Below are 12286 nucleotides of genomic sequence, written 5' to 3' on the forward strand. Positions count from 1 at the left end.
TGAGTTACGGTAGATCTGGGACTACACTTCAGATTTCTATAACTTTTTTCATCTTGACTTTTAGTCCTGTCCCCTTTGTACTGCATCCTAGGTTAGGCCACAGCAAATAAGACAAAGCTGGTGGGCACCAGTCTGGGACATTCTCAACTCTATGTTCAGCACATCTATTTCTGTCCCACTTTGGGCTGCTCTGAAACCACAGGATGCTGAGGTTATCTGCTGGTCTCTTTTCCACTAGGTTAAAGCTTGATTTAAGGTGAGAAGATTAAATGCTTCTATGCTGACCTTGTTCAATGTTTTCATGGCTATATAAAATTAGGCTGAGAAAAATGAATGAGGACTTAGAAAAATACAGTCAGTTATTTTGTTTATGTTTGAGAACATAAATTTTAAATAATTTAACTTTATATTGAAGTATAATAAACATTCATAAATGTGAAGTTTACATTTTAACTTCCAAAGACAATTTATCTAGCGTATATAAACATATGTACATTTATACACACATCTTACATATATATATATGCTTATCAATGTATATAAATATGAGGATAGAGGTGAGAAAGTGAGGGAGAGAGGCAGAGAGACAGAGAAATAGACAAGAGACAGAGAGACAGAAAGAGAGAATTTGAAACTCTAAGATAGGATAAATCCTTTGTTCCCTTTTCCCTAGTACCTCTTATATTTACACTGCTAATTAGGGATAATATTCAAAAATATTTAACAACTAACGTGCAAAGCATAGACCCAACAGACAGACACTGTCTATAAACTGCTCCACATTTGTCTTGGTTATAAAAAGCAAAACAAAGAACTGCCAAACCAATCCCTAGCCAGTCTCGAGGAAAACATAGCAAAAAGGCAAAGGTCTTACAATAACTTTTCATGCGCTGTTATGTACCTGTGTATGTAACGTACATAAACATCCTCACAGACATGATCTCATTTTCCCAAGACTGTCCTAATCTCTGCTCATTCTTTTTGCTTTAGCCATTTTAGAGCAAGTCAGGGGTAGTGACTAAAGACAGAAAAAATAGCCATTATGACTATCATCTAAATAAATGATTTCTCTCACAGTTATGCTGTATGAGTGGTCTATTGCCTTCATTTATGGAAATTTAAGTACACTATTTTGAGATCTGTGTAGGAAGCACATAATAGAGCAAGCTCATCATCATTAATAACCAGCAATTGGGCTAATATTGATCCATGTGTTACTTCAGTACTTGTGGTAAAAATAATTATGATATATTTTTCTCAATGAAATCCTCTTCTTTCATGGTACCTAAGCAGCAGGTGCACATTTCCACATAACAAGTTATATTATTTTTTTCAAAGCAGATTAAAAAATATCTAGATAAATACAAACTCATATAAAATTCTCTCACACTTGTTTAACAACTCTCAATTTTCTAGTTCCTAGAGATGAATGTTACAAATAATATACAATTATTTAGGAGAATTTCCAATATAAAATTTTCAAAAATAATAATGGAAAATAAACAAAGTAAATATTTAGATCTAGAGCCCCAAACAGCTTTTCTGAACCTCAGTTAAACAGCATGGTGACTGAGGACCAAGAGTTTGCCCCCGATCCTGTCTTGACTTACTTATCTGGTCCTCAGTTCCCTTCTTTCTTGAAGAATAAAGATATAAAATTGGGTGATCTGTAAGTGCCTTCTAGGTCCAATAATCTGTGGACAGCCCTTTACCAAGTATTTTTTTCTAAAAAATTAAAAAAATCTCTAATTACTGTAGAAAACTGAGAAAGTGCAGAGAAGCAAAAAGAAAAAAACTAAGAATTGAACATTTTACCACTAAAAGTTAAACGCTTTAAAGTTTAACATTGTTACCATTTTGGAGAGTGATATTCCAGCTTTCTCTGTCATTATCTACATGTGTTTTACAAAACAAGGATACTACTATCTATACACTACCTAATCTATGTTTTAAACATATAATTTGTTGAGCATATCTTACGCAAGTAAGTTATTGATGTTGCTCTTCTATCTTGTCACTGTTCAAAGCACTTTATATGTAATTTAACACACAAAGTAAGCCTCAGAGGTAGGTACTGTTATCCTCATTTGACTGATGAGAATACGGAACACAACGAGGTTAAATTGACGTCCAAAGTCCCATAATTAATAAGTGGTGGAACTGGATTCCACGCAGAGAGCCAGAGTCCTCACAGCGTACCCTTGAATCACCCTGCTCCATATTTCAGTAACAATCTGAGATATAGGAAGGGGTGAGCCATGTGAAAAATCAGGGACATGGAAACAGCAAGTATCAAGGTCTTGGAGAACTGTAGTCTCTTGGGAACAAGAGCTAAATAGGGTCAGGGGATTGACATGTGACACATCACACTTGATTCTTATCAAGACCTGAGCCAACTGTTCACTGTTCACTTTTTATGACTCACTGTGACCTTTTAGGCTAGAAACAATGAATCACAGTCCAGATCTGCTTAGCTGGACCTCCAGGGAAATAACCTGAATATTGAGGACATCTAGTTCTTTAAGATACACCTGCACTTAGTAAGGAAAATGACCAGCTATGGCAATTAGTTCTGTTCAGACAATAAACTCCATTGCCTTGCTTATTTACGTTTCAGAGGCAGAAGGAAGATGTGAAATTTTGAGTGAGCTTCAATTATCAAAATGATTGTACAAACTCTATACTCACCTTGCACTTACCAGTTTAATACATAGTCACTAAACACCAGATCATGTGGAACGATAATTTCATTGATTTTGCTCTTACAGAGTAGACTTTAACAAGAATGTCATCTTTATTTTGCAATCTCTTCTTGATTTATATATCCCCTTTTCTCTTACCTCCAGACAAGAGCTAATTAAATAACCTATTTTGTGCTTAGTAATATAGTTCAAGTAGCCATTTTATGTACTTCAGCCTAAATGGGAAAGACATATTATGAATTTTCACCATGAAACTCTCATGGAAATTAAGAATGAATGGGCATTAATCGCTGAAGAATGAGATCTTTAGTCTGCTAATTTGTGATAAAATATTATAATAAAAAACATTTGTCATCTCAATGAAGATATACTAGACAAGTCAAGATAAATCTAAAAGCCAAGCAAAAGGCAAAGTTGTTGCCAACTTGAGGTGCACATGATGATTCTGGAGTTCCTGTGTTTGTGAATTTTTGCTTCTTTCTGAATCAGCAACTCAGTTTGATGTCTCTCCTGGGCTGTGTCTTACTGCATCAAAGTCAGTATTTCGCTACATTTGTGACTTACACTCAAACAGATAACACCACTGAACAGACATTTTGGCATTAGTGTATTATGCACAGAGGCCAGAGGGGCTGTATTTTTAAGTAATTCTGTACAAAATGCCACTGGAGCACATCTTTCGAAAAAGTTTCTTCATTCTTAGGTCTGAAGAGATAGCACTGATAGCTTTTGACAGAACTCGTCATTTACCTACTTATCTTTTTAAACTGATAAGATTTTTCAGTTTTATTTAATATAATTCAGCTTATTCCAACATATTAATTTAGCACTTGTCATGAGGCAAGCACTGTGCTGGGCCCTAGTACAAAGATGGATAAAAACTATGATCTGTGCTTGATCACAGTATCCTTGAGGTGGGGGAAGCCAAGCTGAGAAGAAAATATGAACATATCAGATGAATATTATGATAGAAAGATGGAACAAGAAGCACACAACAAATAATTCTTTCTATTGCCAAGGGAGAAGTCATGCTTTTGGTTTTACAAATAATGACTAAAATAATATTCTTGACTTTTCCCTTAAAAACTTGTTTAGTAAAACCATTTCAGTAAATGGCATTCTCATAAACCCAACTGCTATGCCAGAAACCTATGTGTCATTCTCGATTTTCTCTTCCACCACCTCCCACATCCAGTGCATCAGAAAGTCCTGGCAGCTTTAGCTGAAAACTATATCCTAAATCCATCCACTTCTCTCCTCTCCACTGCTACTCTCTAGCTCAAGCTGTTATCATTTCCCCACTGAGTTAGTGCGAAAGTCTTCTAATTGGACTTCCAGTTTCCACTCTCATTTTTTTACAGTTCATTTCCACACAGTAGCAAAGCAATCTTTTTAAAAACATGCATCACTCTCTTGCATTAAATCCTCTAACAGCTTCACACTGCACTTGAAATAAAATCCAGTCAACTCTCCATGGTTTCCATGATCTTCCCCTCATTCCTTTCCAACCTCAACTCAAACCACCCTCCACTGTGTGCTCCAACCATGCTCACATTCATATTCCCTGAACATGCCAAATGATTTTTCAGGGCTCAGGGCCTTTGTACGTGATAACTCAGCCCGGAATGCTCCTCCTTCCAATCTTCAAAGGATTGACTTCTTATCATTTGGTTCTCAGCTCATATATTACCTCCCCAGAAAGACTTTCCATTACAAGCCTGTCTAAAGTACACATTCCACCCCACAGAGCTTCTATTTTATCTATTTATTACTATCTAAAATAATTGGATTTTTGTTTTTGTTTACATTTGTTTGTTTGTTTTCACTTGTGTGCTCCAGGAGAATGGAGTGCCATGAGATAGGGGCCTTCCTGTTCTTGTTCACTGGCACCCAGGGAAGTGGCTGTCACGTAGCAAGTGCTAAATAAATATATGTTTCTTTTTTTTAAAAGATTTTATTTTTTTCCTTTTTCTCCCCAAAGCTCCCCAGTACATAGTTGTATATTCTTCACTGTGGGTTCTTCTAGTTGCGGCATGTGGGACGCTGCCCCAGCATGGCCGGATGAGCAGTAGAACGTCCAAGCCCAGGATTCGAACCAACAAAACACTGGGCCACCTGCAGCGGAGCACACGAACTTAACCACTCGGCCATGGGGCCAGCCCCAATAAATATATGTTAAACGAATGAATGATTGAAATCTACATTGTTTGCTCAAAAACTCCACAGTACGGTCTATGCTGTAAGGATGTTCAGACCCTGTCTGCAGAGGTTTGTCTGCAAATACCCTGTTTTGGGAGGTTCAGGTTCATAGCCTCACTTGGGTACAAAGTTCCTTCAGTACAAAGAGAAAAGGAAACAAATTTGGAGAAAAATCTGAGTTCCAGGCTTTAATTTGCCAAGTTTTTTTTTTTTTTGTATAAATTCAGGTAAGAGATGGTGTAGTGCAATAAAAAAGAACATAGTGAGGAGTTGATATGTGGCTCTGGAGTCAATAAGCTGTGGATGCTGGGTGTGAATCTTGGAGTCAGTATTTTTTAGCTAGCTGTGTGGCTTTGGGATTTGTTATTTAACACGTCTGAGCCCCAGTTCATTCATCTGTGAAATATAAAAAAGATATTCCTCATATAATTGCTTGAGATTTGAATGGGACAATCGAGGTGAAATTCTGAGTGCTGAGAAAATAGTAAGTGCCTAATAAATGCTTGTCATTAATGTTCTTGGCTGACAGTTTCCTCACCTGTATGATGGGTCTAGTAATTCTTGTTCATAATGGAAGGTTTAAATACGTATTTGGGAAAGGGATTTATAAAGAATAGAAACTTAAACACGTAAACTGTGACTGCTCAAATCATTATATCAGCCATTATTGAAGAACTTAATTATGCCTTTGTTTTCATTCACTCAACAAATATTTATTGAGGATCTTCTGGGTACCAAGTACTGTACTAGGTGCTGGAAATGTATTAGTGATCCAGATACTGCATATGCTTTTAAAAAGGTAAGTTTATAGTTAGAGAGACAGTGAACTGACAATTGTGATGCAGAATAAAGAATTCTTGGGGGTAGTAATGGGCTTTATTGGAGTTCATAGAGAAGGCATCTGATGAAGCTTAGACTGTGAGGGGAGACAGAGATGACTTCCTGGAGAAAGTTATATATTGGAAGAAACTGGAAGGACCAGCATAAGTTAATCAAGTGACTAGAAGAAGGAAGAGCATTTCAAGAAGAGGAAACAGAATACATATAAATACTCATGGTGGGTATATGAAGACCATGGTGGGGAAAAGGCATGGTGCTACCAGAGTTTGGCATATCATTTCGTAAGACTGTCTTTAAAAATCACATGGTGAATTATCATACACTGTCCTGTCATCCTTCTAAGTAATTCAGGGGAGGTTCCACATTTTCTTGAAATATTCTCACAAAAGTGTAGGAAATTAAAACTTCTGTCTCAAATAAGCCTTGATATTCCTGCATTTCACTATGGTGGGAACTGTCTTCAGTAACATAAATTCAGAAGTTATTTGGATAATTTAAAACTTCTTTCTGGACACAGAATACTAAATTACATAGAACTGATTAATGAGCTAATTGTTCAACCTTCACTTCATTCTGCCTGTGTACACAATTTAGGTGGAAGGAAACAAGAAACAGATTCCTTTGTTATTTATATTCACCTAAATCTACATTCCATTCCTGTTGAGATTAGCAATTAGATTTCTAATTAGTTTTCCAAAATGGATACATGGGTTTATTCTTTACACAAGCGGAGAAAATACAAGTACTAAATGTAGAAAGCATTAAACTTTTCTTAAATTTAATTTAGATAATCAAGCTTCGCATGCCAATAATATAACAACTTTCCATACTCAACCTGTGATCACAAAGAACAAAATTAATGAAATCCCTTAGAAAACTCACCATCATTTCTCAATATTAGCGGGGTGGGTGGACCCAGGACCTTGTGGTTTGTCACTGTATTCGTAACCACACAGGTATAATTCCCAACATCTGATTTTTCTACTTTGGCAATATACAGATTCCCAGTCTCTTGAGAAACGAAGCGACGATTATCCTGATAGGAAGGGTATTCATTGAAGATCCAGGCATAGCTCAGCTCTGAAAGCAAAAGGAATTATCATTACAAATCTGTCTTTTAGCAATGGAATTCTACTGCATTCATGAAAGAAATGGTCAAGTTAGAAGTTCATATTGTTGCCCAATACTCCTTTTTCAGCCTGCTAAATATATACAGAAAGTAATCACAGTCCCCTAAAGCATTTTACCAGTCTTCCTATTGTCAGTCAAGAAGATTTTATTTCTAGAGGACTAGAAGGTACACTGATAGTTGATTAAGAGAAGTCCAACCTCTTTAAGTCAAAAGAATATGCATTTATAGTTTGCTAAGCATGTGCCAAGCACCAGGCAACACTTACTGTGCTAACATTCCAATTACAGACCCAGAGAGTCTATGACTTTGATATAGTAAGGCTGGAAGTCACCCTGGAAACTATATAGATCACTTGCTTCACTTTATAGATAATAATCATTAAAGTGCATCGTAGTGCCACATACTAATAGCACTTTGTGATTTCCAATATATTTTTATAGTTTTCCATTAACTGAGAAACTTTGGCACAGAGGAACAAAGTAACTAATCCAAACTTTTAACCCTAGTTAGAGACAGAATAATGCCTGAGTCTCAATTCAGCTACCTCCTAATGCCTCCTACTATCCACACAAATTCTTACTCTTTTCTTACTTGTGAGGTTGAATTCTTTTTCCATTATTTTAGTAAGATGGTGGTTTAATATTGTAGCAAATACTTGATAAACATACATTGACTGACTGCTTGGCTGGTCCCATAAGTGTAAAGCTGCATTTTAAAAAATTAGTGAAAAAATTATTATATCCATAAAAGAGTGAATATGAAATAGCAAACAGCAACCTTTCCACAAATATTTATTAATCCCAGAATGCCAGTGGGATGGGTGTAATAGGCAGTTACACCTGAAAATTTTTCTTTGAAAGTCTAATTTTTCTTAAGAATTAGGCAAATATTTTGTGAATGAACATGTGAGCTCGTGCTTTCAATTTCAGAGAAGAACCTTAAATGACAATGAACTGAAATGATTTGCTGCATTAACTATTGTGCTCCAAGGAAATCAAACTTCTTCAGCTCCAGCCATTCCACAATTCCTTTCTTTAAAGTGTGATCTCCAGATTTGTTCAAAACAACTAGATGCAAAAAGAGCCTCTGTTTTCAGAACTAGTTGCTGAGTTAATATGATCCTGAGCTAAAGTCTAAACGTATGGAGTGTCCTTGGAAAATGGCAGAAAGGTCACTTCAGCTTTGTATAGAGAACATTACTGAAAAAGGCATTTTTGTTGTTTAATATTTCAATGAGTCCCAACTGTAATTGACCTCATTAACTGACTGTGCAACAGCCTTAATAATCCACTGTTTACATATAAAAGAGGGGTCATGCAGATTGCTTTCCCTTTATCACTGGCTTATAACATTTCTGCGTGCAGTATTTTAGAGAGATATAATTATGTTTATATGAGAATAGCTAATCATTTTATTTATACATGTGCATGTAATTATAAGTAACCCCATGCTGATGTCAAGAGGATACTCAATGTAAATAAGCAAGCGCTTCCTGGCAAGCTAGTTACGTCCTCAAGAAACTAAAATCTGGGAAAGGAAAGACCTTTATAATAGGTCATGAAGAAGTACAATCTGGGTATGGCAGTTTTCTCATAAAAACAGGAGATTTCACAAACAGCATGACTCAGTGTACTCTTCACTCAATTTGGTATGTGAGTTTCACACAAACCAAGTAATTTCTGAGCATCTCAATTCTCTCTGATGAACAATTAGGAGAATACTGCCTATCCCCTAATTGTTTATAAGAGAGTTTTAAGTATAAATTAGCATCTCCAATGTCACAAAGTAGAAGTTAGAAAGTAATTTACCAGTACAATATTAATCAACCCACACCTCTCCAAGGAGAGTTGTAATCAAATATGTGAGACTACATATTTTTTTCCCTGAAGACATTTTTCAAAACTGTTGCTAGTGGCTATTGGCTGGAAGGCTTTCTGAATTTGTGGGAGAAGGCTGGCTTGGTAACTAGAAAGTTGTATGGACCATGGATATCAGAAAAAAGGCATCTCCTTAGTTATTTTTCTAATCAGAGTTAAAAAAAAAAGACCAGAAGACCAAAATTCAAACCTGTGTTATATAAGGGAAACTATTTAACCTCTCTCACTTTCAACTTCTTAATCCATGAGATGGGGATAATAATAAATGTGACGCAAATACACAGTAAGGACCAATTTATGTGAAAGCATTCTGAATCATAAGCATATCTGAATCATTAAAAATTAATCCTTTTAAAAGTAAAACTAAAAATGTACTCAATTAACATGCTGTTTGATCTATTTAAAAATAAGTTAATTATTTTGGTTTCACTGCTTTTGTGTCGTAAGTGACTTAGCGCTTTAGTGAGAGATGCAAACAACTTTAAGCATAAACTACAGCATTTCCTACACTGTGGTCTTTGGAATATTCATTCCCTGTTAATAGAAGTTCTCTACCTCCCACCTACGCCAAATTTCAAAGGGTTACATGATCAAGTGACTTTGAGAAGCGGTGGATTAAACAAAGTTTAAAAGATTTTTAAATTTCTCCTTTCAGGACTCACAAGAGATTTTTAACATGCCAACATTCCTGAAATTCCTTAGAGCGTGTGTAAGCAAGCAAATTTATCTTATTATAGAATCCCCCCCATTCCCTTTATACACACACAGTTTTTCTAAAACATCTATTAATAGGTCACAAAACCCAGGTCGGGGAACCTTGAACTAACGCAATGACTTCAAGTTAAGAAACAGTAAGTAAAGTATAAAGATTATTAACTGCATTACTTTGGTTTTTGGGAGAATCATTAAGTAACATAAAACAAGAAAACAACAAAATGTTGAATTGTAAGTTTCCCAAACAGTAACAATAATATAACACTGTAAACATTTTCCAAGCTGTAGATACAGGAACAAACAAAAGTTGCCAAGAAGAGTCTCAAATGGATTGTGCTAAGATCATAACTAACATCACTTAAACACATGACCTTTGTAAATACTGTTGAGTCCTAAAGTGCAAAGGTCAGACAAAAAGTCTTGGCTGGTGCACTGGTGAGATTATGTTGGGCTAAATGCTAAGTCCACTGAAGGGGAAAAATCTCTAAAAAAAAATCTTTATTTTTCTTTACAGCAGATATAATTACCTGGAATATTGTATTTTTATTTGTCCAGGACAATGAGGAAGGAGCATGAGGATATAATCTCATGATAATGCAGACATCAAAGCAGGCAAAATGTGTAGTAAACCTAAAAATTATCCAACAAGTAATTGTCCTATTTCTTCATTTTAAAGATATGAAAGAAGAACAAAGCTGGAGGCAATATACTCCCTGATTTAAAACTATATCACAAAGCTAAAGTAATTAAAACAGTATATTATTGGCATAAAAACAGACACATAGATCAATGGAACAGAATAGAGAGCCCAGAAATAAACCCACACATATACGGTCAAGTAATTTAAAACAAAGGAGTCAAGAATATACAATGGGGAAAGCAGAGTCTCTTCAATAAATGGTGTTGGGAAAACGGAACAGCCACATGCAAAAGAATGAAACTGGACCATTGTCTTACCCTATATACAAAAATTAACTCAAACTGGATTAAAAACTTGAACAGAAGACCCAAAACATAAAACTCTTAGAAGAAAACATAGGTAGTAAGGTCCTTGTCTTAGGTATTGGCGATGATTTTTTAAATCTTATACCAAAAGCAAAAGTAACAAAAACAAAAATAAACAAGTGAGACTATATCAAACTAAAAAGCTTCTGCACAGCAAAGGAAATTATCAACAGATTAAAAAGGCAATCTACTTAATGGGAGAAAATATTTGCAAATCATATATCTGATAAGGAGTTAATATCCAAAATATATATAGAACTCATACAACTCAATAGAAAAAAAAGATTAAAAAGTGGTCAGAAGATCTGAATGGACATTTTTCAAAGGAAGACAACAGAAGACCAATATGTACATGCAAAGGTGCTAAAGATCACTAATCATCAGAGAAATGCAAATAAACCACAATGAGATGTTACCTCACACCTGTTGGAATGGCTATTATCAAAAAGACAAGAAATAAGTGTTAGTGAGGATGTGGAGAAAAGGGAACCCTTGTGCACTATTAACGGGAATGTAAATTGGTGAAGCCACTATGGAAAACAATAATGGAGTTCCTCAAAAAGTTAAAAATAGAACTACATATGATCTAGCACTTCCACTTCTGGATATTTATCTAAAGAAAACAAAAACACTAACTCAAAAAGATATATGCTCTTCCATGTTCATTGTAGCATTATTGACAATAGCCAAGATATGGAAACAACCTAAGTGTCCATTAGTGGATGAATGGATAAAGAAATTGTGGTAGATGGGGCTGGCCCAGTGGCGTGGCGGTTAAGTTTGCATGTTCCACTTTGGTGGCCTGGGGTTTGCTGGTTCAGATCCCGGGTGTGGACATGGCACTGCTTGGCAAGCCATGCTGTGGCAGGCGTCCCACATATAAAGTAGAGGAAGATGGGCAGGGATGTTAGCTCAGGGACAGTCTTCCTCAGGAAAAGAGGAGGATTGGCAGCAGATGTTAGCTCAGGGCTAATCTTCCTCAAAAAAAAAAAGAAATTGTGGTATCATATATATATGTGTGTGTGTGTGTGTGTGTATATACACACACACACACACACACACACACACTTTGGAATACTATTCATTGATTAAAAAAAGAACCAAATCTTGCCATTTGCAACAGCATGGATGGACTTCAAGGGCATTATGCTAAGTGAAATAAGTGAGATACAGAAAGACAAATACTTATGATCTCTCTTATATGTGGAATCTAAAAATAAATAAATAAATAAACCAAACTCAAAGATACAGAGAACAGATTGGTGATTGCCAGAGACAGGGTGTGGGGTGGAAGAAATGGATGAAGGGGGTCAAAAGGTAAAAAATTTTTTAAGAAACCCATCAAAACAAAATTCCCTAGCAATTCCATTACCTCAATAGAATGATATCCATTGTTTGGTATAACCTTCAATTCTAGCCTATATGCCTATAGGCTTTTCATGATTTTAACTATAGCTTAAATGATACTTAAAAAAATGAAACAAAAAAAGACGAAAATTTTGAGGCCTAGAAAGGGTAAGGTCAGAGAGTCAAAAAGTAGCAAAGCAGGCTATATCCTAGTCTTTCTAGCTACACTTCCATTCCAGCACTCCCTCCAGGAAGCAATAAGAGCTCTTGACATTTGAAAATAAAGAGCTAGTATTATTATATCACTCAACAGATGATAACCTAAGAACCAAAGTCTATTTTTATCAGAGCAAAACATTAATCCATTGGGTTACATGAAATGCTATCAACATTCCAAAAAATAAAGCCAAGTAAATAAAACAAAATAAATTCTCATGTGCTGCAAGTAGAAAAATGTATCCCACTCAGTT

At 35.6% G+C, this 12286-nt stretch overlaps 1 protein-coding gene across 10 annotated transcripts in view; it reads right to left on the minus strand.

Annotated features, from left to right (window-relative positions):
• Positions 1–12286, minus strand: part of CNTN4 (contactin 4) — an 874157-nt gene that overhangs the window by 167748 nt on the left and 694123 nt on the right. For all 10 annotated transcript variants that reach the window (XM_008518912.2, XM_070576725.1, XM_070576728.1 and 7 more), the window contains one exon: positions 6624–6821. In XM_008518912.2, coding sequence (XP_008517134.1) covers positions 6624–6821 — 198 coding nt within the window. The remainder of the gene's footprint in view (positions 1–6623; positions 6822–12286) is intronic.

The sequence above is a fragment of the Equus przewalskii genome, chromosome 15, assembly GCF_037783145.1.
Source record: "Equus przewalskii isolate Varuska chromosome 15, EquPr2, whole genome shotgun sequence".
Taxonomy (NCBI): domain Eukaryota; kingdom Metazoa; phylum Chordata; class Mammalia; order Perissodactyla; family Equidae; genus Equus; species Equus przewalskii.